The sequence below is a fragment of the Hippopotamus amphibius genome, chromosome 7, assembly GCF_030028045.1.
Source record: "Hippopotamus amphibius kiboko isolate mHipAmp2 chromosome 7, mHipAmp2.hap2, whole genome shotgun sequence".
Taxonomy (NCBI): domain Eukaryota; kingdom Metazoa; phylum Chordata; class Mammalia; order Artiodactyla; family Hippopotamidae; genus Hippopotamus; species Hippopotamus amphibius.
This window is the reverse complement of record NC_080192.1, coordinates 107388095-107415682: the sequence shown is the minus strand read 5'-3', so window position 1 is coordinate 107415682 and position 27588 is coordinate 107388095. Positions and strand designations below refer to the sequence as shown.

The 27588-nt window shown below is 36.8% G+C and overlaps 1 protein-coding gene across 19 annotated transcripts in view; it reads right to left on the bottom strand.

Annotated features, from left to right (window-relative positions):
* Positions 1-27588, bottom strand: part of NRXN1 (neurexin 1) — a 1070346-nt gene that overhangs the window by 491574 nt on the left and 551184 nt on the right. For 18 of the 19 annotated variants that reach the window (XM_057740906.1, XM_057740886.1, XM_057740889.1 and 15 more), the window contains 2 exons: positions 25907-26080; positions 19940-20059 (listed from right to left, as the gene is read on the bottom strand). In XM_057740906.1, the coding sequence (XP_057596889.1) occupies positions 19940-20059; positions 25907-26080 (294 nt within the window). Of the gene's footprint in view, positions 1-19939; positions 20060-20980; positions 21008-25906; positions 26081-27588 lie in introns of all 19 variants that reach the window. The other variant, XM_057740888.1, reaches the window with a different exon arrangement.

Here is a 27588-nt window from a genome sequence, read left to right as displayed (position 1 = left end):
GTCACTTGTGGGTTTGTGTAAGGACAATTCACAGCCAATATTTTACAGTCGGTTTTTAGCCCAAGTGGTAGAACATTGTCTCATGACTAAATAATGTCAGGTTACAGAGTGGAAAGGGAAGCGGTCTGAGAATGAGAATTCCAGGGGCCCTAGTTCGAGATGTGTCTCTAAATCAATATGTAATCTTGGGCTGAGCATTTGAAAAATTCTCTGAACCTCAGCTTTGAGAATGACCAGTGAATGACTGGTATCACTCTTTGTTTTATTATAGAATTTAAAGAGAGTCTTCAAAATTGCAACTACTTCACTGTCAAAATAGTCACATATAGACTTACTTTGTGTTCATAGACTAAACTTGTAAAATCCTCTAGGTTTTCAATATGCCCTTTATAAAATCTGCCCTCAGTTATCTGTGGGATGTTTTCTACTTCTTAAGTTTGTCATGTAGAAATTTTAAAGCAATTTTATTATTTAAGTGTTTAATTACAAAAATGTGCCCGGGGCATAAAATATAGAATTAAACACAAAAGTCAACTTGAAGTTTTGGTAATATGGATGGACCACATTTGAGGAGAAAACTACACTGCTACCCACGACATGTGCATCAAAGGTTTTCCACCTCCTCCTCCTCCACTGCTTTTGTGGTTTTAAGTGTGTTTATAAATTTCTATCCAATGAGAACACAAAGATGGGCAATGAATCTCTTCTTTCTTCTCTGACTAAAATCTTTGGTCTTAGCCAATGTGCAGTAAACGGCATTTAATTTTAGCCTTGGGGTATCCATTTTCTGTCACACGAAAAATAAACACACATAAAAGTAATAAGCTCTCATAGAAAACAGTGTGGAACAGAGTTGCCTGACTTTAATTTTCTGAAATGCAAGGGATGCAATTAACTCCTCGGTTGTGATTAGCCTGTTAGAAGCTGGGTCTCCTCAGCAAATTACAGCACCCACGGCACCCATAATGATGTCCTATGCTCAGTATTATTTATTTGTCTTTTGATTTACAGCCTTGCAGAAGAAGTCCTGGGACTTGTGGATTAATAATGAACAGAGCCAAGTTCAAGTTGCAGCTCTGTCTCTGCTCTAATTATGTGCCTGCCTCTTGCCCTTGATTTTAAAGTGGATATTTGCCAGGATTAGAGTGAAAGCACTTGCCTCAGGATCAACATTTAAGAGGGGACCAAAACCTCAGTGACCAAACAATATTTAATAATCAAGATTAATATTTTAAACATCAAAATTCGTCCATGATGGACAAAATGTCAACATTTTTTAAAAAGACAGGATAGGCAACAGTGGTGTGCTGAACTATAGTGGAGTCTGAGACAAAAGGAAAACTCAGTTATACTGATGCTTTCTTGATTTAAAATTTTGATATTTTGTTCATCATGGATTTTTTGCATTAATTTTTATTTTTTTAAATATTGCACTGATTACTGAGTATTCAGTGCCCCCTTAAATTTTACACCCTAGTGAATGCCTCACTTGCCTCACCCTAGTCTCACTCTTTTAAATTTACCCCCATAGCTGTCATCTAGGACACATTATACCCGTAACTTGTTTCTGCTGCCATGATAGAAACACAGTTCTTTGTGGACATCAACTACCATTTACCCCATCAAGTTCTCTTCCTTTTAGTTTCTGTAAAGGGATTTATTCATCTACTGCTTTAGAAAAATCCTTCTGGGTGGCCTTCATTACTTCAAATAACCAAAACGATCTACTATCCCAGGGAAAATAAAGAGTTATTTCCAAGGAAAAGAGAGTCCATATTTTTTTGCTTAAAATCTGGCAATAGTTGTAAGGAAGGTGGTTGCAAAGATATAAAGTTTTTCGACTGGAGGAAGTCAGTGAATCTCTCTGTACACATACCTAACAAATGTACTGACAGCTTCTGTCCATTTCACTCTTGGAAAGAATGAATGACTGCAGTCAAAGGAAAACAACTTATAAGGAGTCTCTGTCCAACCTCAAAAGGCAAGTAAACAAAATTCTAAACTCTGACATCTGATACCTATCTCTGTTATTCTCTCAGTGTGCAAACCATTCTCCTTTTCAGCACTTACTTGAGTTAAAATTTTACAATTTGACAGGGGGGTATTTGATCAGTGTCTGATACTCCAACTAGACTTTGAGCTCCATGAGGGGAAGAACTATGACTTCTGTTCGCTTATCTTTGTAAACATGGGAGAGAATCACTTTAGTGTAGATGGATGGGGATAACTGTCAACCCCAAGGAATGACAGATGAAAGGACTTTCATACCAAATAAGCCACTGGTATGGCAGCGAAAATGGGCTCACACCAGGGTGAGGACACCTGTGGCAATCCTTCTTACCTTGAGACTGCCAAGAAGAGGTTTCCTCAAGGGAAGGCCACCCAGAATTAGGGAAAGCCTTTGTTCTCTGTCCACCACTTCCCTCCACTGTTTCCCCAGAAGATAGATCTGGGAAGCAGGCACTGATATCCTCAACTTGCTGATTCTCTTAAATTGATGTAAGAAAATCTTAGATGAATGTCAAGGCCTAGCTTAAGTTATTCCTCACTTGTAAGGCTGCTGGGATTTATATTGTATCAGACCATGTGGCTCTTGATTATACACTTGCTCTGCAGCACATACGGTTACTTTGCATGAATTGAAAAAAAAGGCACAGCTTCATCAAGACATAGAGCTGCCAAAATATCTGTCAAAACAATGGTTCAAATATTCAGTGATCAATGACTATGGGGTGGACGGTGCCTCCTAGATTCTACAGTGTAGAAACTGTACAATACAACATAGTGGCTACTGTTGGTCATTGTTAGGTCACATTTTTGTCTTATATCTACAGAGTAAATTTAACTTCTTTGTTTCCTTTTGTTTTCTCTTTCAATAGTTAACACAATGTTAAACCCATAGAAAATACTAAGTAAATACTTCCTGGCTGTTGAATTGAAACCTTCCTTTTAAAGGGACAAAGCCTAACGGTAGAAATGCAGGTGGTTTTGTTTTGCCTTTTATTTGTTCTACATTTTCTCAAGGGTTCTATAAGTGTGTGTTGTCTTTATAATGAGACAAATATGTTTTAAACTTGCCCGAAAGCTGGAACCTAATTACTTATTTTATGGCCAAGCCTACATGACTGTGCCTTGTCTGATTTGAGGAAAAATGCCCTGCATCTTTATGAAAGTCAGTACCATACCATGATTCAGGGCATGCAATTCCTTTATTCTCTCCTTAAAGAAAAAGATCTCATTATTGTTAGGCTACATTTTAGATGTCTATGATAAGATCTGTAATGGTCCTGAAACAAGCAGGATGGACAATCTTTCAAATATCCATGCTAATAGGGTTGGAATCTTATATTTTGACTCCAAATTATTTAAACCAAATGAATATTTTGATGTATTTTCAGACCCTACCATAAATGTAGAAAGTAACCCTGTCCTGCAGAAGGTGAATCTGAACTCAAATATAAATATATATCTCAAAAGAGAGATCTATTGACAGTCAGGATTTTCTTTGATTTTGTTTTGTAAAATAATCAGGAACATCAGTTGGTCTCCATTAAAAATGCATTTAACTAATACTCACTTTTGTGGATGCTGGGAGATTAGTAGTGAAATTTAGAAAAGCCACACAGTGAGCAGGGGATATTACAGTTACAGATATTTCAAAAATTCCCTAAATCTACTATCTATTCTGAGTATGGCTTTTGTACAACTGAAATAAAAATCTCACCACAAATGAAAGAGAACTTCACTAATTTCCATTCACCAATGTTGGCAGAAGCCCCCCCATGGGTTATTAAGTCTGAGAAATGTGTGAACAAACATAATAATAAGCAAGTAAAATGTATCGTAAAATACACTGTGTTCATTTATTGTGACAATGAGGTTGTAATTATACTAGGAAATGTACTGCACTTTAGTCAGTGAAAGTAATAAAATCTGAACACCAGGAGACCTTCTCTAGTCTGTGCTATTAAACTACTTTTGAGAAGAAGGTGAACAATCTAAAAATATGGGAGGAATGTTCACTTTTATAGATTAGCAAAGTGGCAGTTGGTCAGACTCTCTTTGTAGTCTAATAAATAAAACCTCTCTGTTTTTTTCCTCATTACTTGTGGATATAGCACCAAAGAACATCCTCCATTCCGTGCAATTACAATGCCTAAATCTGCGTGGATTACTTATGCTATTCATTCTCCCATTCTCCCTCCAATTAAGGCAATAGGAAAAAAATAAATAAAACTGTATTGGAAGTGCCTCTACAAAGCTGTAGGTAGAAAAGCAGGAGAAAATTTATAGAAAGATAAGGAGACAAAGGGACCCCAGAAATGACAATGTTGCAAGATGTCGAGTAGGTGTAATGATTAAAGCATCAACGGAGGTCCCTAGGAAAAGTGAAAGGAACGTGTAATTTCAGATTAGGAAACCCAGGGCTTCCCAGAGTGAACTGCAATTTGGGAAAGTATAGTTAATTGAATTTTATGACACTTTTTATGAAAATTAAAATGCATATCTTTTACTACCCTAATAGTTTTATTGCTACTGTGAGATTTATGTGCAGTGATATAGCAAAAAGCATATGCAACAATTCACTAAAGACCACCGGAGTGGATTGCTACAGTTTTCTTTTGTGCTTTGGCAGCTGACAATCAAGATCATAACTACAGGACTGGAGCCACCTGCCAACTCAGTGCACAGAACCACGTGGCTCCACATAAAATAGAAGCAATTCTAACATTAAAAAGAAAATGAGTGTTAATCTAGAGAGGCCTTCAGGGACGGCCTAGGGAAAACTGGGTATTTATTTTTTCCTGAGCACCAAATGACTAACTCTTACATTATCCCATTTACTGGCCCAGAAAGAAGCAGTGTCTGCCAAGACCTGTGTGATTAAACTAGACTATCCAATGAAATGTCTGCATTCTGAGTTTCTTGGGAGAGGGCTTGTGGATTTAGACCTCTTATGGACAGGTTCACAGTAAATCCTAGATTTTAGAGCTTATTCCTTCTAATGCATTGAAGCAAGAAGCAAGGATTAGCCTCAGTTGGATAAAACTGTTGCCTTGGCACTCATTTCACCTGCTAAACCGCTGGAGATTACCAAAAGTCAACATGATGTAAAAATAGTGGTGTCAAGAAGGTGAATCCAAACCAAATTTTTCAAATCAGGAATTCGGATTTACTAAACAAGTTACTCCATTCACATGTAATATTTCTGTCTGAATTCCTCTGGATTTTGTTTTCTAAGAGAAGTCTCTCCTCAGTTGCTGAAGTCTACTTAGTCACTCTTTGCTCTGCCCTAGTTACATACCTCTATTAGAGCAGTGCTTCTCACACTTTAATGTGCACATGAATCACCTGGGATCTTGTTAAATGCAGATTCTGATTCAGTAGGTGTGTAGGGGGAGGGGAGGTCTGTGAGTTTGCATCTCTAATAAGCTTGCAGGTGCTTCTGTTTCTCAGACCACACTTTGAAAAGCAAAATATTGAAGGGAAACAAGACGGTGGAGTAGAACTTAAGCTCACCTCCTCTCACAAAAACACCAAACTCACAACTAACTGCTAAACAACCATCAACAAAAAAGACTGGAACATATCAAAAAAGATATTCTACATCCAAAGACAAAGAAGAAGCCACAATGAGATGATAGGAGGGGAACATTTGTGAAATAATCAAATCCCATACCTGTCAGGTGGGTAACCCACAAATTGGAAAACAATTATATCACAAAGCTTCTCCCAGAGAAGTGAGAGCTCTCAGCCCCACATCAGGCTCTCCAGCCTGGGGGTCTGGCATTGGGAGAAGGAGCCCCAGAGCATTCGGCTTGAAGGCCAGTGGGACTTGAGTGCAGTAGCTCCACAGGACTGGGTGACATAGAGACTCCACTCTTGGAGGGCACACACATGTACTGGGACCCAGGGCAAAGCAAGTGACTCCATAGGAGCCTGGGCCAGACCAACCTATGGATATTAGAAGGGTCTTCTGGAGAGGCAGGGGTCAGCTGTGGCCCACTACAGGGGCAAGGAATATTCCTTAGGAATATTCCTTGGTGTGAACTCTCCTGGAAGTTGCCATTTTGGCACCAAGACCTGGCCCCACCCAACAGCCTGCAGGCTCCAGTGCTGGAACACCTCAGGCCAAACAACTAACAGGTTAGGACTACAGCCCCACCCATCAACAGATAGACTGAGCCCATAGTCACCTCTGGACACATCCCTTGACATGGCCCTGCCCACCAGAGGGACAAGACCCAGCACCACCTACCAGTGGGCAGGCACCAGTCCCTCTTGCCAGGAAGCCAGCACAAGCCCCTGGACCAACCTCACCCACCAGGGGGCAGGCACCAGAAGTAAGAAGAACTACAATCTTGCAGCCTGCAGAATGGAGCCTACAAACACAGAAATTTAGACAAAATGAGATGGCAGAGAATATGTTCCAGAAGAAGGAACAAAATAAAACTCCAGAGGAACAACTAAGTGAAGTGGAGATAGGCAATCTGCCTGAAAAAGAATGCAGAATAATGACAGTAAAGATGACCCAAGATCTCAGAAAAAAAATGGAGGCACAGACTGAGAAAAATCAAGAAATGTTTAATGAAGAGCTAGCAGATTTAAAGACAAACAACACAATCACTGAAATGAAAAATACACTAGAAGAAATCAATAGCAGAATAAATGATGCAGAACAACAAATAAGTGAGCTGGAAGACAGCTTGGTGGAAATCACTGCTGCAGAACAGAATATATAAAAAAAGAATAAAAAGAAATGAGGACAGTCTAAGAGAAGCTTTGGGACAACATTAAACACACCAACATTTGCATTATAGGAGTCCCAGAAGGAGCAAAGCAGTAATGTTCTTACATATACCAGTCATTTCCTCTTGTCTCTGAGCTCCTTGAAAGCAAAGGCAAGGGCAGCATTGCAATAGATACCAATGCTGACCAGTTTGAGGTGCAGCAAGTATCTGAATATACATTACCTATAATCCTCAACACAACCTTGCAATATCTGTTATCATGGCCTCATTTTAAAGATGAAGAAGTCAAGTCTCAGATACGTTAATCAACTTGATGATGGCTACACAGGTACCATGTGCCAGTCAGAATGCAATTCTGTGTCTATTTGTTTCCAAAGTCTGTAATCTTTCCACGGTACCCACAGCCTCCTTTTGTTCATTTCTGTATACACAGAGCTTATCAGTGCACTTGATGTTATAGTGATGCTCCAAAGATGTGTTTGGATCTGTGAATATTTTATCTATAGATTCTCCTTTGCTCATATTATGTCCCTTGTAAGGAATGCCCTCCCTGCTTCCCTGTACCCAACTGAGATCCACCTCACTTTCATGCAGCCAGCCCACTACCCTACTTTCCCTCTCCTCTTCATGAATGGCAATTGTTTGCACCATACAATGAGTACTTAAGTTACTAGTTTGTTATTAGCAATGAATTTTATTCATTGCATAAATATTTATTGAGTATGTACTAAGCACCAAGAATTGTTGTAAGCACTTGTGATAGTTCATGAAACAAAGCAGACCATATTCCTTATTGCCCTGGGTCTTGGGAATCATTCTTCCAAGATGAAAACTCCTTTGCGGGCAAGGATCCAATCATTTCACTTTCCATATATCTCACAGTATTTTGTACTTAGTAAGTGCACAATTAATAATAGTCTCAGATTCAGATAATTTACCATGCAAATATGCTCCTAACCTACAGAAGAGTCTTAAGACCAAGGCCCTCTGTTTCTGTACAAGTGACCCTTGGAAGGTGGAACAATGCTTTCACACTGTTTCTCATTTCTGACTGATAGTGTTTCAGGCCAGAAGCAGATGTGTTAAAGTCTCCTACACAGTACAAGCATCAGCTGGAGAGACAGAGTTTACTAAAATTAAATCATAGTAGTTTCCAGCAAAAGGAAATTATCTGTTCAGAAGCATGGAAATTACAGGTGGAAGAGGCAACTTCATGAAAGTTTAGTTCCACTGTTAAAGATGATCCTTTTCCTCCTTACACACTAAAACTACAGACCAGAAACCTGTTAACTAGGAAAAATCATATGTTTATCATTTCATGAATGTTTTTTAACAACATCCCAAATTTTCACTATCTTAAATAGAGAAAACATAATTTCCTGGGTTATTCAGGATGTTCTATATTCTACGTCTTAAGCATCATTTTTAAAATCTGCTCATTCACTGAAGGATTTGCATAGAAAGGTTTTCCTCTCTGAAGCTCCAGCCTTTGTAAACTCTCATTAAGTGTGCTGGTCCTATGCATTAATATGTATCAGTACAGGCCTGAAGATGAGTGATTTAGATGAGAAAATAGGACTAAACATGATTCGTATCAGTTCTTCCTCATTTTTACAATTTCTTATATTGAGGAAGTTTGCATGTATTAATTCATTTTGTGTGTGTTCTAAAACATTTGAAATGGAAGTAAAGCATGTGAATCCTCTCAATTTGACTACTTTATTCAGTACTAAGAGACTATGATGTCATCTCTTGATGGCAGACCATGGAATTTTAAGTGAGACAAGCCTGAATTCTTATTCTTATTAACATGTGAACAGGGGAATACTTCTTTACCTTAGATACAACTTTTGTAACATAGATGTCATAATTCTTATGATAGAAGGGTAGGAGAATTAAAAAATTTAATATGAAAAACCCAGCACATAGTAAATGTTCAATTAGTAAATATTCTGATCATATTAACAATTATACACTCCTCGTTATATTGTTTTTTTATCACTGAAAAGTATTTAAGTACTATTAATAATTACATTCAACATTTAGCTAAGCGAGTACACAGGCATGATCCCTACATCAGTAAAATTTTCAGCTTAACAGATTTGATGTAAATAGATATCTAAAAGGAGCTGTAAATAAATAGCTATACAAACATGAAAGAAACAAATAGTGGATGACATTGCCTTGTGTTTCAAGACGAATTCAAAGTTTCTTTTCTCAAAGAGAAAGACATCCCATTAATCAGATTTCTTTTCCCAAGTTCCTCCTTTTTATAGGACTTGGCAGGAAAGGTCTTCGGCTAAAATATAGCTTAAGCTTAGGGTTGTGTGACTAACTGTAGGCTGTGACCTAGAAGAGCCTTAAACATGAGTAAAAATAGGTCTGGGGTTGGGGAAAAGAAGAGAAAAAATATGGTGACAACGAATCACAAACCCTTGGAGCTCCAGGGACCTTAAAGACCAGGCAAACCAAATCCCTCATTTTATAATGGGGAAATTGAGGCTCACAAACTCAAGTGACTTATTCAAGGTCACATACTGAATGATCCACACATGAATCATTCTTTGTGAGTAAAGATAAGGAAAAATGAAGATCTTACTAGATATGGGCTATTTGCTAATGAGAAGGGAAATGGGATCACATTTATTTAGAAGGTGGAAAGGGTAGGTAAGCATGGAACATTTTATTTTTTAAAATTAATTTTTATTGGAGTATAGTTGCTTTACAATGTTGTGTTAGTTTCTACTGTATAGCAAAGTGAATCAGCTATACGTATACATATATTCCCTCTTTTTTGGATTTCCTTCCTATTTAGGTCACCAAAGAGCACTGAGTAGAGTTCCCTGAGCTGTACAGTAGGTTCTTGTTAGTTACCTAACAATTTTATACATTGTATCAATAAACATTTTCAGCAATGGATAAAAGTTGCCATGTGAAGAACACACTATCTCATATGAATGGCATTTTTGATAGTGGTCTGTTGATTCAATTTTCTTTTAGGTGAAAATGTGTTTGCATGTAAGAATAATACTCTGTGTTCCAATCCAAACCAGTTATCAGAGTATTATTCAGAAGAATCCCCAAAAATATGAATAAAGAGATGTACACCTGGATTTAGTCATTTTCCTTACATTGCAGGGAAAATCTTGCCTTGAACTAGATTTTTCACAGCATGAGTAGTATGAATGGGAACTTTTCAAACAAGGTAGGAGATGTTCATCATTCTATTAAGCTGAAATTAGGCAAATTCTCCTAAAATACTGAACCAGAGCAGTAGGGCCAGGTGAGCCTCTTGTACTTGGTACAGCTATATACACAAATGCTATCTTCATCCTATCTAATATGGAAAGGAAAAAAACAAGAATATTTTGAATTCCATCTCTATAACATCATGTGGGCACTTGGCTCTTCCAGAGCTGTTGCAAAGGCAACATTTAGAGAATTCTTCAAGGACATTGGTGGACTAACTAAATCAGGGCACACAAGTGATATGCTATTACAGGAGAAATAGTATCATTTCCCCCTCAGAGAGTTCATGTGATTGCTATAAAAGCACCCCAACATCGCAAAATCGTAAAGCTTAGCTAGAAAAGATCAAATAAGCAGTGTAGCATTTCATCATGATGTGATTATTCCCACAGGTATCAACTAATTAATGAGAAAAAAGAAAACTGAACAAAAAAATAGTTATTTTGAAATACCTAAAGGTCTCAGAATTTGTTAGATTTAATGTGATAATATACAAAGCAGGATGTCAGCAGAATCTGAAGAAAATAAAAAGTGATGTTTTTAAATCCATCTCCCATGGTACATGCACATAGTACATGCACACGCACACAAACTTACCCACATCCCCCCAGATAAACACACACATCTTTACTCAAGGCACACTTTCTTCCTAGCTGCGTAAGATTCTAATTCCACATGGGTCTTTACTATTAAGAATAAAGATAATGAAAAATGTATTTACAGTAACATGATAAAACATAATACACTATCACTGACAGATATATAATGTGTGTGTGTGTGTGTGTAAAGAAGTTTAGGGATGGGCACACATATCAGGTAACTTGTAAATTACAGACTTTGGGTGATTATGATGTGTCAGTGTAGGTCCATTAATTGTAACCAATGTACCACTCTGGTGACAGGCTGTTGGTAATGGGAAAGCCATGCATGTGTGGGGATCGGCAGGGGAGTGGGGGGGGGGCATACGGGAAATCTCTTTACTCTCCTCTTAATTTGCTGTGAACCTAAAACTTCTCTAAAAAATAAAGTCTTTAAAAAGTCAGGTAACTAACTAGTGGAGGCTTCAAGGCACCAATCTTCAAGTATTGCAGAAGATCTACTGTGAGAAATAATATCAAAAACAGAAGAATGGGATGTCAAAGACAGCTGGGAAGTAAAGGCATACACACATAAAAAGACACCTGTTAGACAGGAACTGTTTGGAGACTCAGAAGCTGATAAATCACCCACTAACTGAAGACTGTCCTACTCCAGACAAACTTGATCTGAGCTGGGTCACCTTGATGGACTGAATTTTCTTAGGCAGAGTGGAAGTTGGGGAGGAAGAGGACAGTCAGAAGAGGGACTCGTTCAGCAGAGGTGAACACACAGAGAACATTCAGTAACTACACCTGTGTGTCTCTCTACATGTTGGTATCTAAGAGCTGATGTCTAAGCATACGAGACATGGTATACAGTTGTGTTTGTTGAGCAAGATTATGGAGAACCTAAAATGCTGAGTGAAAGAATACAAGAATTGGGAAATGAATGTCAAGAAAACCTACTGGTAACGTTAGAAAAGGAGATATTGTGGTTACAGGGAGAGGATTTTCCAAGTGACCTTAAAACCATAAATGACAGCCTGTACTGAAGGCTCCATTTAGTTTTACACCAATACAGCTTTCAGGGACTGAGCATTAAAGAAAAAGTATCATCATCATCTACCTTGTAGGCACTGAATTCCAGAAGAGAGACTGCCTTCACAAATCAGGCAGCAGCCTCTCGTACTGTACTCCATAGATCAATTTTAGTTTCACAAGATTTAATTTTAAGAACCTTAGGTTTTTATATTTCGCACTTCAACAACACTGAAAATGCTGCCAAGTTCTGATTTACAGAATTATTGTCACTGTCAATAAAAGGAATGTGCCTGACACACCAAAATCCAGTTTAATTACTTCTGTGATGTCTCCTGAGGCTGAGAGGAAATGATATTTCTCTGACACTTTTCTGTTTTTAATTTAGTAAAATGGAGCACTTGCCCTGAATAGGACCTAGGAGAGCAGATTCATGATTGATGTCATGGAAGATGGAAGATGGACCCCACGGTTTCAGAACCCAAAACACTCTGAGGGTGTGATGACTTCATGAATCCAGATCCTTGGTTCTGGATTCCTGCATGTTAGGCATTCAAATGACCATCAAGGACTTGACGTGGAAACATGGCTGAAATATTTATGCATCAAGTCACGACCTGGAGAAGTTTAGCAATCATATTCAAAGGCTTGCTTTTACCCAGCACTATTCCCAATTGCCCTGAGCTGCTGGAATCCAGATGAGGCCCTGAAAGCTTCCCAACAGGAGATGCCAAATATTAAAATACACCCTGTACCATTTGAGTGAAGAAACCAAGCAAAATGTATTCTTTATTTTCTGCTACATATTCCATCTGTTTCTCTCCCTAAAGGGTCATATGTTATATATTTATAAGAAGCATTCACACCTACGTGAACACAGTTTCCACTGTCTCTGTCAAACACAGCCTCCTCCTTGTTCACCACCCATTTTTTTTAACATCCTTCTATATCAGCTCATCCTTTTATGAAACTTGTTTCATTCTGAAACCATTTCAAGTTAAGAAACACCTTTGTACCTTCCTACCTCACCAAATCCTGGGGAGATTCAGCCTCAAGCTCTACAGGCCATATTCTGAGAGATGTGAATTTAGATCGTTAGGGTCATTAAAATCATATACTCCACAATACCCAGAGCTAACAACCACTCTTGTACTTTATGCTGCTGTAGAATGCTACCAGAGAAGTAACAATGTACAACAGCACTGAGCTGCAGAGGAGACCGTAATTCTTCCCCATAAAAGATTCCTACACTTTTTAATTGCTACAGTAAATCTTATTAAAGACACAGAATGCTTTGTTCAGGGAAGGAAGAAAGATGGCTGGGCAAGGTGCATTTTCTTCACAGTAATATTTTTTCCCTTACGACTAGAATTATTCGTTAATGCAAGCACAACATTATTTTTATCATGACCTTTTTTTCTGGACTCTGCACATTTCCCCTGAGCTTTCTTTCCCTTCCCTACAAAAACAGGGGGTCCTTGGTCTTTACTAGTAATCCTATAGGCACTTTTCACGACTTGGGCTTCATGCATTCTCTTGTGTTATCCCTGTGAATCTTCCAAAAACCTTTAAAAACCACACTGCTAACCTCTGACTTCCTTTTTTTCCTTTCCGCCTCAACACTGCATAAAGAGAAAACTGAGATGTAATCAACATAATCAAACACTTGGTACCTATTCGGTGGTCAGCACAATTCTGAATCTTTGCTCCCCCTTTCCCATAATACACACTGTGAATCTGACGCAAGTAAAAGAATCTTGGGAAGTATTTTACCTGACTTCGTTATCAAATATTAAATTATTATTTTTGAGAAACCCAGGCTGTCATAGAAACATGACAGAAAATTCCCATCTCTATTTCATAATCGGTACCTTTTTATAACAGAACTGAAAGTTAATGACAGTATGCTTTAAACAGCTATGAATTTTTAACTCATTTTTGGAAGCAGAACTGAGCAGTTGAGAGGAAGAGCATATTTCATGTTTAAACTTAAATATAAGAACCAAGAGTCAGAGGAGGATGGAAGAAAAATCCACAACGTTAAATATCAGTCATTAATAACATCTCTGGGGAATTCCGCATCCGGGGAATTTCAGCATCTATCCCCTTCCGGGAAGAATCGTGGGTTCAAGTAAGAACGTGGGCTTGAACTTAGACAAACTTACATTAAAATTCTTCCTCTGCCAATTACTACCATTTTCAGCCCAAAGAAGTTACTTAAACTACCCACGCCTCAATATCCTCACTTGTAAATTGAAAATAATATTTCGTGAAAAGTTAAGGTTTATAATACATAAACAACATGCATATAATACTTATTAATTATGTGATTCACATTAAAATATGTTGGTGTGATCTACATAGAAATATTCTGTAGTCCTTCTTATGTACTAGTCAGGTATATCCACAGTAACAAACTATATAAACAACTTATGCCTGATCCAACCGCTTCCTTCCAAGTTCAATTACGATTTCATTCTTTTTTTAAATCAAATATCTATTTCACAAAGACTAAACTTATTCTTTCTAATCTTACACTCCTTCTTTTAAAGATTTACCCACAATAATCCGGTGCTATAAAGCTGGAGAATTATCTAACCTTGTCCCCTCTTCACATATCTTCCTGGTTAATAAACGGGTGTTAAACTATTTATTGCTTACACTTATTTTGTATATGCAGGATTCTGAGAATTCACCATGATAAACCTTCAGTTTGTTCACAAGGGCTTTCAATGCATCATTTCTGGGGAAGTAAAATTCATTTAAAAAGTAAGAGTAAACCCAAAGGACTCAAGTTTCAAAAATGAGCAGCTCCGATTCAGGCAGTCTCCCACCCCAGCCTGGATTCTGCACCTGCTGTGTTGCTCTGCGGAACAGCAAAGTGAGATGCCTGAGCAAAATGCACTCACATGAAAAGAAAATTACCCAGACAGAGACTAGGGTCACAGAGCTCTCTGAAATAGCATCTAGTGAGAACCGGAGACACCGTAACCCTTTAAAGATAGTTAACAAAGGTGACTGGTAAAACCTTCTCTCCATAGAGCCCTGGTGTAGTTGGATTCTGGTGGGATATGACAGCATTACCACATCAAAGGCCACCTTCGTATTTATATAAGGCTGGCAATGAAGGGCACCAACGTAAGAGCCAAATCAAGATCCACAAAGTCAGATTTTTAAGCAAGCCAGAAAAATGAGAGAGTACTAGCAGGGGTAAGAAAACAAAATCAATTAGGCCTTCTTTCTTGACTTCTAGGGCCAAATTGGTACCAGTTACATAGAGCAAACGGCTTCTTAGAATCATGGCTCATTCAGCTGCTGTAAAATATATGGGACTAATCTAAATAATTCAAATACAGCAATACTCTACACTCCACTGTTTGGGGGTTTTTCTTCCCACTTAAATTTTCTTATATAGATACAGCTTAAAACTGTCATTTGATTGCCCAATTGCAATATGAAAAGAGACTAATGCTTCTTTTTATGCATTTACTTTTATGATGTCTATTACCAACCAGAAGAACAAAGGTAAATTCATATAAAATAGCAGAAGATAGCACTTCTATTATATAGTACATTTCTCTATCATACATTATGCTTTCTGTTCTGTCTTTTATTGCATTTTCTGACTCAGTATGAACAATATTTTAATCCTTTACGGTTTAACCTAAGACAGGTCTGACCCCAGATAGTTCTTCTAAAGCACTATCAGTAAATATTACTTATGAATTGCTTTCAACAACTTCAGGGCTGCCATTTAGAAATGCTTGAATGATTCAAGGTTAATAAGATTCATCACACTCACAATGAGGATCTGGTTGTGGACACAGCTAATTGCTGAATGTTATTCAGCCATAAATGGCATCAGTAGCAAATCAGCTCACAGCTGAACACTACTGGCAGCTCCACATGGGGGAGAAATAATGTTACTTTGATTAAAGTTATTTTTATGTATGTTATGATTCATTTCCAGTAGTTCTGAAGCTGATTCTCAGATACTGGGTATTGGATTCTCTTTTCAAACAACAAAAGGAGGTGAGAAACAAAGCTGAAGATATTTTAAAATGCTAAGGTAACAAGTCACACTCAAATGTATTTCATCCTTGTTTCAATGGACAATTCTAATTCTCATACAAAAGATACAATGAATTCCCATCAGGAAGATTTTCTTTTGGCAAAGTTTAGAATTCTGAGAATAATCTTTGAATGGCAGTGCTCCCACACCCTCCTAGCACCAAAATAATAGCACTATGATGTATTAATCCCTTATGGTAACAGACACCATTGAAGCTAAACTGTAATTTGACACACAACACTTCTACACTAATGTAATGTGACAATGTTATTATGTTCCCTACTTTCCACGTGGTTAAAGCCATATTCATCTTTCCCAACCTGACATTAAATTAGCTAGTATGGCTGCATTCTATTCTGGACCACAGGGTAGAAGCAGAAAAGGACTGTTGTAGCGTGTGTGTACGAGCACGAATAGGTGATATATAGATTTAATGTAATGAATGTAAACTTTTAACACAGACCTGGCACACAGCATGCACTCAGTAAGTAGGTACATCCAAGAGAAAGTTCACAAATCTAAGTGGTCAGTGCAAAAACTGATGCTCTAAAATTTCAGAAGAGGGAAAGTAAGTCCAGCTCAGAGGACCAGGGACGTGTCCATGGGATGAAACAGTTTCGGTAAAGACTGAAAAATGAAATTACATTTCTTCAAGCGGATATAGTGAAAGGAATGCATTCTAGGTGGAAGGAGTGCATTCCCCAGGAGGAAAACTTAGCATAAGCAATGCTGAGGAAATTGGGAAAGTATAACGTTGCTCAGACACCGTAAGTTAGTTGGTGGTAACATGCCACATGGACAAGGTTCTGCAATAGATAAGAATGAAAACGAAAGCTAGGGTCAGACCATGGAGGTTCATGGACTCCAAACTGGTGAATCTGCAGAGTATTGTTGGCCACTGAGGCTGTACTAGAAATCCTCAGGCAAGATTCATGCATCTAGTCAGCACTGATTTAGTGAGTTACTGTTATCACCAGTTACATGCAACAGAAGGTGCAAAACATTGGGCTTGCGACACCCCCTGCCAAATAAAGGATTATTGCTCCTGGGAAATAAGACCAAACATAAATAACTGTAAGGTGGAAAGTGAAGGCTGATAAAATAGCGTAAACAAAGTTCTGTATGGATCAGAGGAGGGAAAGCATTGCCTCTGGTTAGGAGAATCAGGAAGAGCTGGTGATATTGAAACTAGGGAGAACAGGAAGAAAGAAAAAAACTGGTAAGGAGGCATAGGATGGACTGGATGAGGGAGAGATAAGAAGGCGGAATCTCAACCAGGATATTGCTACCATGAGCCAGAATTATACTGGGGACCTAAAATATGGTACAGATGTGGAAGAACTGAGGAGTTGCATACACTACACCACACGCATGCACACACGCGCGCGCGCACGCACACACACACTCAGAGCAATTATTTCTGTCAATGAGTAGGTCCTTTAGATGGCAACTTTCCAGGGAAGAAAAGGTTTCACAAACACTTTTCTTTAAAAGTAGCCTTTGGCATCCCTTTGCCGAAGTACCTATTTTTTTGAAAGATTCCTTTAACTTCATTAATTAGTATGATTTACCCAAGACTACACTTACAAGGGAAAAAGCATTCCCTTCTTCCCACTGTTAATTATGTCTCCAGGCTAACGTAAATAAAATCTTATAGTTACTCTAAGTCTAAGAAACTTATCAGAGAGATGACATTTAGAAGGTCTATGGGGGGTGAGGGTGGGGAATCTCGTCCGCAATGTGGTGTCTTTCCCTTTCTTTAAAAAACATTTTGTTTCTATTTTCCTTTTTTTTTGTTTTCTGTGCAGTTGAGAACTGTAGCCACAGAACTTATGGATAAATATCTAAGCTGGAGAAGAAAATTTCATTAAGAAACAAAATGTCCTAAATGGTTTCATGAAAAAAAGAAAAAAAAAAGTCAACCTTTTTACAGAAAAGGAGCTCATTAAAATCCCAGGAATCACACTAATTTTATTTGTGCAACTTACAGAAAAACAGTGAGATGTAGAGATAAGGTTAATTTTGATCAATTTAAAAAGTGAAGAAAATGTGGCACGCTACTTTGATTGTCATATCAATTGCATGTCTTCAAGGTAGCTGTCACTATTGTACCTTATACAAATTAGAGCTGATATGAAAATAAAATTTGCTTTTAAATACTGATTTATACCTACATATCCTCACCACCAAAACACCAATGTACAAACCAAGAAAACGACTTCACATTTCCAGAAAACCCACAAAGAGATAATGATTTAATCAAAATGCATGTATTCTGAGAGCCCTCCAAAGTAATTTTAATGCTGATCTGTGCTAGAGGCATATCAGGAGACATATTTATTGAATGACAGTTACTTTATTTACAAGAAAATAACAAATCACCTTATCGTCATCACCACTGCTATCACCCGAGAGCAGCATTCAAATAATTTTCTATATAAATGATTTGAAGACAGCATGATACTTAAGGTGGGATCTTGCTGTTCCTTTAGGAAATGTCTAGCAAATACACAGAGAAAATTATATTCTTCATACTTAACTGATATAAGAGGATACGCAATCTGACACAACCAAATAACAACTGCTTTGTAAAACATGGAAACTAGACTAAGCACAAAGTTTGGCAGAGAAAGTTCTTTAGCAAAATGAAAACCAGTTTCATGCAAAAACAATGCTCTCTCAGCTACATCTGTCAGGATCATACTCAGCATTTTAAAATTGTCATAATAGAATCATAACAAATTATCAGTCTTCTATTTGTCCTAATGGAAAATAAGTTGATGTTATTTTCTCCAGGGCAGTAGCAACTGCAGGAAGTTACTATTTTATTTACATATATACATATCTTTATTAAAAGGATATATAGGTTCTTTGATTTGCTTTGCTTTATGTACACATAAGTATTTACTGAGTCTTTACATAGGTTATTTATATAACTTCAAATGTGGTTGAATGTTTGTAAGAGTGATTTGATTTGCAAAAATGTGTGATGCTTTGAATATATGTTTGTGGCTTCAAGTTTCTTGTAATTCTTGTAATGGAAGAGGTCACTGGTAGGATGAAGACTAAATATTTCTTCTGTGGTGGTGTGATCTTTACATGTCTCCTCCAAGTACTATTTACTTTGTATTAGTTGCTTATTCTTCCTACATTCAATATTTCGGATAGGAAACTTGAAGATAGCTAGGGAATTGTACTATATTGCCAGGCTGCAACAACTCAGTTCAATAACATATTTTAGTTTGACACCATCCTCAACCTTATGATACCCATATCTACTGACATGAACATAGTCTCAAATAGATAAAGGTCAAAATGAACAAATTCTAGCCTTTCTTTAAACCCATACTCAAGCTCAGCCTTTGCCTGGAAGCCCAAACCTTCAATCATCTCATCTGCCATCCCACCATCCTAGAGCATTTTCTTAAATGTTGTAGCATTTACAACGTAAGCATGGACTCTATTTTAGAACCAGAAGGCTTTGTCAGATATATTTTCTCAATAGAGTAGAAGGCACTGTTTTGTAGGAAATCCTTTTATCATTTTGATGAAATGTTATAAAGCAGTATCTATTTGAAAGTTAAGAAACAGAACTTCATCCCACATACCAGTTAATTTACTCTCAAAATTCACAATGCTATCACATAAATTAGGCACTGACAGATATTCCATAATATAAAATGAATGCTGTTTCTTTGTCATGCTTCTATTGTGAGAGTAAAGAGGAAAAATCACAAACACAAGTGGCTAAAATATGAAGGAGAGCAGTTGAAGGACAAAGTTTAAAGTACTGTTTAAAAGGCAGTATGGGCTTGAAGAGATGTAGAGAGAAAAACATAATGAGACCTGTCAATTCACTAAAATTCCAGCCCTCAAGATATAATCTTATGAAATTGAATATTATTTACTAGAAAACAACATGAAGTCTCTTTCAAAAACTATGGGAGAAGTGTCGTATACAGGAAATTAAATAATTACTTTCAACAAGGTGACCATTATCAATTAAAAAAATTCCAACAAAGAGTTGAAGACCAAAGAATCACCATCATCACAGATTTTGGCTAATGGCATCCTTGATTGATACTTTAGTATTTCAAACATGTCCTTTCTGTAGAACCAAATGCTTCTCCTGGGTATGGCAGTTTAAGTTATTCATGGATAATATAAAGACCCCCAACTTTAGACCCAGGGTATCAGACGGTAACTGAAAGCAATGACGAGCATTAGCCCACACTCAGAGCGGTACTTACGGTCATTGCAGAGTGGCCCGCTGAAGGAAGTCATGCTACAGTCACAGCTGAAGCCGTCCCACTGCTGCAAGCACACGCCTTGGTTAGAACATGAGTCCTCCTGGCAGGTTGTGCTGGGCCCTGCAAAACAACCCAAAAGAAACTTGGGTTCTTTAAAAAAATCCAAAAGTATTTTACACATGAGCTAGGTCACATATAGTAGTTGCCAACACCTCAAATTACGTGACCAAACTAGTTTGGACAGCTCTAGTTCATACACCTGAATTAGGAGCAGAGAAGCTGTAATACGAAGGTTTTCTGAAGTTTCAAATATAGGACAAAATACGTCATAATAGTAAACTAAACCAACAGATAGTAAAAGCAAGCACATAGCTTCCAGTATGATCCTGGTAGCAGGTAATCTCATTCCATCGTCAATAATTCTCTCTCACTGTTTGGATTTTAGAAAAATGCATGGATCTCCTTAACTTCTGACCAATGGGTAGAGACACCACGAGAGATGGAGATTATAACTTCATGAAACTGAGATAAAGATTGGCAAAAAAAAACTGAAGAAAGTTATGCAAAAATGTCCTACAAGTTTCTAGAAGTTTTCCTGCACAAACTATGAATAAAGTTATGATTGCTGGGTGTTTTGGATAGGTATGTTGGCAAGTATCAATTCACATGCTTCAACAATTACATGCAATTAAACATAAAATTAAAAACTCTGCATACTGACATGCCCCCATTTAACATACAAGTAAAAAGAACGCTAGTCTATTTCTAAAGAATCATAACTAGAACACGGAAAAACAAAGAACTAAAAAAAGGATGATCAAAGCACTAAAGATAATCACTATACAAACATATTCAAGACTGAAAGCCTTTATGAAAACTATGCTACAAAATGAGGTTTCTTGCACAACATTCGAGAAGGGGAGAAAATGAAAACTGCACCCAAATAACAGTTACTGAAAAAATGTAAAAAATGTTATTTTGAGGGTTTCTATTGTGTATTATGGGGTTTCAGTCTTGTTTTATACACACAGGGCTATCTACCTTGCAAGTCAGCTTTCATCAATGCAACTTTGTCAGCAAAATAAAAAAACAAAAGCAAAATATATTAAATGTTAGTAAGCAATACTGAAATGGGGCAAACACAGAAGAACGTTCAGATTCAGAAACGCATGCTGCTGTAACGGGGGAGAGAAATGCTATGTAGAGCAAACAAATTAATAATTAACAGCCATAAATCTTAAGAGAAGCCAGAGATGACAAAGCGATAATTGATCAGAATTTCACAATATGTGTATTTATATAATGGTTCATTGAGCCGATGACATGTAATGAAGGAAAATCAAGAGGGCTTTGGTGTTTTTTTCCTCTCTCGGGTTGATATGAATGCATTGCCAAAGTGACTGCATTGCTTGGTTGAAGCATGCAGCCACACTTGTCACGTGCAGGTACAGGACAGACGATGGTCATTAGCAGACCAATTATCCCTTTCTACTTTTTTCCCTCTAGGTCTTTTATCTTGCTATTGCAATTAAGGCTTAAAACTGTAATGCCAGCCATTCTCTGCCAACAGTTGACCTTACAGTGACACCAAGCTATCCAAACGTATACATCATTTGGAATAGATGAAAGAAAAAGTAAAGGCTAGAAGAAACAAATTGCGATATAATTCCCCATAAAGAAAATTCCTCTACAAGATTGCAGTGTAGAGTATTTATCTTTGCTTTTTACCAAACTGGATCAGAGTGACATCTATATTTTCTCTACCTTTATAATTGTCTTCAACTCTTACAAACTGCCCTGCGAATATTTATTACAGTAGAACCTCACTAATAAGGGTTATCGCAGGGAAGGGTGGAAAGGGAACACCATCTACCTCAATACCTTTAGAGTATAAATTGACGACATTTTCTAGTAAACACAATTTTAGGTTTTATGAAAATACAAAAATAGACACCAGACTAATTAGATGCTATTAACACTGAGAGCCTTTGCGGTAACTGCTCTAGTGAATACACGAGAATTATCTGCAATTAGATTTTGTACAGATAGATGTTTTTATAAACATCATTTTTAAACATCCTCCTTACAACTGTATTTTTATTATAAATTCTCAGTGATGGTACTCTTCATAAGACGTTCTTAAATGTAGCCTAACCCATATGAATTTTCATAAATTCAGAAATCATAATACTCCAAAAAAAAAAGAAATAATACTGTAACTACTAATTATATAATAATAATAGTAATAATAATAATTAGTATAGTAATAATAACAAAAATAATAGTTGTTTTTCATAATAATAGTAATCTCGCAGGCGTGGGAGACTTGAATGGATGTAATAGTTTTCCTCACCTATTGCATCAAAGAACTAAGAGCCACTAAATTGCTCAGTTTTTATTGTTCTTCCAACCTGTGAGAGGTAAGTGGTCCAGTGATCTTTATTCCATGGCATTAAAGACTGAAAATAATTAATGTTTGTTAAAAAAAAAAAAACTCTTAAAGCAATATTCCTTAGCACAGTCGTTCCTGTGGCACAAGTCCAGCCTGGGTCAGGGGCTATGTTATTAAAGGATTCTATTCCCCTCCCTCGCCTAGCAGAAGGAAAGAACAGGAGCAAGAACTGATGAAGAGCCATGTTTTTATTTCTCTTTTTGTTTTTGCAAAAATTATCAGAAATACAATTGCAAAATAATGCTGAACTCTAAAAATGGTAAAATTGCAATTCTAAAAAATAACCTGCCTGCCCATCTTGTAGAGCAGCCACTCAGAGAGCCAGCCAAGCCTTTCTGTGAGCATAATGACATGCTTTATTATTTTCGCATTATCACAACAGTCTTTATGTATTCAGGTATTGCAAGAGAAAGCATGCCTAGGCTTGACAAGTCACATTTTTCAAAGTACTCACCTTCTAGGACAATATTCAAACACTGACAGGCATTTGCATGAGACAAAACCCTGAATTTATTTTTCTTTTTAGTTATATAATGTTCTTTTTATTTTATCACTGAATAAAATTGGAAGCAAGCCACAAGGACATTTGTATTAAGTGGTTAAAAATAAGGATATGTTTGAAAAGGAAAGGAAAGTGAAGGTAAAACTACAGTGTGTGGAAACCAAAGAAACCAATAGAGGAAAGTGCTTAGATACCTGGGATTTCAAGTAAAGCAATCTTGGATTCAAAGCTTCCATCATTTACTTACTTGTTGTGTGACCTTAGAAAGGTCACCTTCCTCGCTAAGGCTCAATTTACTCTTCTAAAAAAAATTCAGTAATATCTAATTGATAGTTTTGAGAATTAAATGAAATTTTATATGTAAACTTACTGTTACCAGTGCTTTAATAATGAAATATTTCTGTAGCTTACAATGCAGTTCTAGGGCTGAATGTTATAAGTCCACGCAAGTGCCTAAATTAAAAATTGTTTCACTGGCTTCATGTACAGAAGTTATCTTGACTCAGTATTGAGCTTAACTGATCCTGATTACTGGTGGATTGCCAGTCTCTATTTTCTCTTATGTAAGCAGGTCAATGCTTTTCCAGGCAGCAATTTTCAAAGTTTGGTGTCAGACCAAAAGCATCAGCATCATTTAGGAACTTGCTAGAAATGTAAATTCTAGAGCTCATCCTAGACCTACTGAATCAGAAACCTTGGTAGTAGTGTCAAATAACACAAGTTTCAGCAATTCTCCAGGGGATTCCAACACTCGCTCATGTTGAGAAACATTAATGTAAAGGGAAGAGAATAAGGTTAGCTCCCTTTGCTAGCTAACATGTGTTGTGCAAATAAAACCAGCTATTATTCACTGAAATAAGCTAAAAAATGAAAGGCAGCAAGTGATTATTGAGAGAAGACCAATGACTTCTTACATGAAAGAAGCCTAGAGATTTGTGGGTCTTATTGGGTAGAAATGGTGGAAAAGCTTGACAAGATATTATATAGCGATGTCATGTTTATACTATTTCTATTAATACAAAAGATAAGCGATTCCAATGTGATCTGAATTCAAAATCCCATGAGACAACAATCTTTAGGGAGATAATTTATTGAGTATCTAGAAGTCGATCACTAATCCTAAAAATATGTGTGTCTCATCAATTACACCTATGACAGGTACATCTGAGATTATTCCTAGGAACCACAGATGATAGAAATAATCATAAATTAAAAATTGTTAATCTTGATGTTGAAATGAAAAAATCAGGGAAGTGTCAAGGCAGAAAGGCAGGAACATGGCAACATTCTAAAAATAAAGGAAAAGGGGGCAAAAGAGGGTGAGATTTATTAAAACTCAGATATTAAAGCAAACTAGATAAGGTAAGGAAGGACCCAATGTCATAATCTACTGAATGATTTCAGATGTTCAAAGCATAGTTTAAGATTACCCAAGAAGATGTACAATCAGTCACCTCAACCAAATTGCCTATTAGATTATGATGGAAAATAACACCTAATTTTATTTTTGTAAATACACTTTCTCTGTACATTTCTTATTAGTTATCCCTTCCACTCACATTATGTGCCAGTGGTGGGAGGTCATGTGTGTGTGTTTGCTTTTCTATCTTGTGAGTGTTTAGCTGTGAATGTGTCTGTCTGCTCTCACCATTTCTTGTAGGTGAGAAGTCACCAAGCAACTTGTAGAAAGGCCTATTTTTGAAAAATGTTTTCAGAAGAGTTTGTAGTACCTTTTTAAAAAAATACATATACTCTCACTTATTAGATCACCTCCAAGAATCAAACTTATGTTCCACATTTGTGTATCCATCAACTAGAGAGAATTTATTCACAACAATTTTGTTTCCTTTGCAAAACTGGTAAAAGGAGAAAGCACATAGTTTCCCTTTGTTTTACAAAAGTGTGTTATACCAAAATTTGAAATAAAGTAAATAAATACAGCAAAACATCACAAATGAATTCAACAAAGATTACCATTAAATAAACTTATCCTCTGGCATGATTAAAACACAGTTGGAATTTCACCTGACTTTTCAGGGAAATATATGTTGCAGAGAGAAAAAATGTATTTCCAAAAAAAAAATTTATATGTATATAGAGAATTGCTAAATCTAATAGCATCATTTTGGCTGAGAAGAAATGATTCATAATCTCCTGGGGGACAGGAATCCACGTCTTTCTTCACTTCTCCCATATGAAATTTCCTTATGAATCTAAAATTTTCAAAATGGCTGAAACTGTATTCAACATTAAAGGAGAAACAGCAACACATTCAGAGCTATAAAATTCAGGATAATGTGACTAAACTGCATTTATGGAGGAAGAATTGGCTCAAATAATCTGAGGTGCTGAAGTGAAAATTATCTAAAATGAAAGTAGCAATCAAAAAGTACTCCTACAGATCTTAGTCTGATAGGGAACACAAAAGAACAGAAAGATCCTTGAGCGCATTTCTGAAGTATGGAATATTAGCCTTGGGTAATAGAAGAAACCAATTTTTGCTAAAGCAAAACAAACTGATAATATATGGGAGACACTCTTGCTGCCAGGTAGACACAAACCAAACAGTGATTTGAGAATGGGTATCTGAATGTTAATCTCTTGTTGTAGCCTATTGAATGTAGATTTCAAAAAACAGGCTCAAGTTGATTAACATTTGCTGGTGTAAATATGTTTTTCTAGTCCAAACGGAGTATCTATTTAATGCTATAAAGCAAGCATTGCAGAACTGATCAGCACACTAATTAGGTGAACTATGGAATGCAAAGAAGCTGAAAATAACAAGACTCATAGATACAACTCCAGTTTTATATTGGGCATTTAGGTTTGCAAACAGTCCAGAAAATTTAAGATTTATGGGATGAAAAGGTAAAAACATGAATAAGGATTTTTAAGCCCTAAGTGGGGTTTTGGCCAAATTGTCAGAAATTAAAATTTTGCTGGCCAGAGAGATTTGTTCTCACTTATAGGTGGAATTGGAATTATTTTGGATATGGTAACAAAGATCTAGTACCTTCACATCCTCTCTCAATCTGTCCATTGCAGAAAAGAGCATCTGAGATGAGGTCTGGAAGCCGTCCATTTAGATCAACTGATGCCAGGCAGCCTTGAAAGCCCTCCTTGGCATGGACGAGTTTGGGCAAGGATTTGTATGTTTCTTTGGCCACTCCTCCTATATACAAGTCACCTGTGGGAAGACAAAAATTTTGGTCACAAAGTAACTTGTCATTGACTTTAAATAATAGTAGGACAGGAAAAAAAAAGCATGGTTTATTTTTCATTAAATTAATCTTAAAAAGTAAATTTATGAATAGTTTCTTAGAAGTACAAAACAATAGAAGTGTTTGAAAAATACATAAGCACTAGAAGAATTTTCTCGAAGCTATTTCCACAGAGAACTGAGCTTGATACCGTGTGGCCAAATGGAAGGAACATGGGCCATGAAGTAGCCCCTGAATTCAAATCCAAGTCATTTACCCACTCTATAACTTTGAGCATTTTATCTTTAGTTTCTCTGATCATTAGTAACCTCATTTCTTAAGTGGGAACCATAAAGCCTATTCCATAGGGTTGTGTGAGGATTAAATGAGATGTGATAATGGAAAGTATCTATCAGAATGACAATATGTAATAGATGTTAGCAGGTGTTATTATTATCAAATCTACCTTCTGCTTAGAGAATTCTAGTACTTTCTGTTAACTAGAAGCTCAACAAATTCTAAATGTCTAATGTCTAAAATTCTAAATGTCTAATGTCTAAAATTGCCTTACCTACTATGTTTAGACCTATTATCCTTGCTTGTACCTATTTTATTCACTAACTCACTCCCATAGTAGACTGTATATACCTGAATATTCCATCACTCTTCAAGTATTTCTTTTTTTAGGTAAAGGTATACCACTTTGAATTCTTTATGCTGTTCTGGGATCTATTAACAAGTTATCAATTAATTTTTCCCAATCTTATTACACTTTCTAGTGGGACACTACTCTGCTTTGTCATCTTCAAGTCTCTAGCTTTAAGATTTCCCAACTTTACAGACTACTACTTAAAGAAAGAGATTGCAATCCAAGTTTGATTCTGTTTCCTTTCTATTAAAGATTATTCACCATATATGGATAGCCCTGAGTAGACATAATTAACTCACTCTAGTAACACTTAATCAACACAGAACGTAAGGAGGGTGACCCCAAATTTCCATAATATACTACTCCTGTTTACTAATCCTGGTAACATTCTATTCAGCTACTTACTTCAACTTTGCAGTGTTATTTGGATTTTCTCTCTCACATTAACCATTTTATTTAATTTTCATGCCACCTGAGACCTTCTCCCACTGTAACACAAAACTCCTATATTCCCAATGTTCTCTGGGCCCCTCTGAATTGTTTTCATGGGACTTGTGAGCAAGGAGAACTGATACACATGCTGATGCTCACACTGTTTGTTGAGTCATGAGTAATAAAGTCCTTGGTCTCTGACCCAGGAACCTTGTGTCTCCTGCCACCATTCACAAAACAGTATATTAAGCTAACCTGGTAAGTAGGGTAAAATCAGACAACACATAGAACACTCCTGGACTGTACTGATGAGTAGAGCTTGCCTAAAGTCATTTAGCTATTAGAAAGCGAGAACTTGGGTCCCTGACCTACTAACTGAAGCTCTAGGCATTACACGAGGATGCCACTGATCCT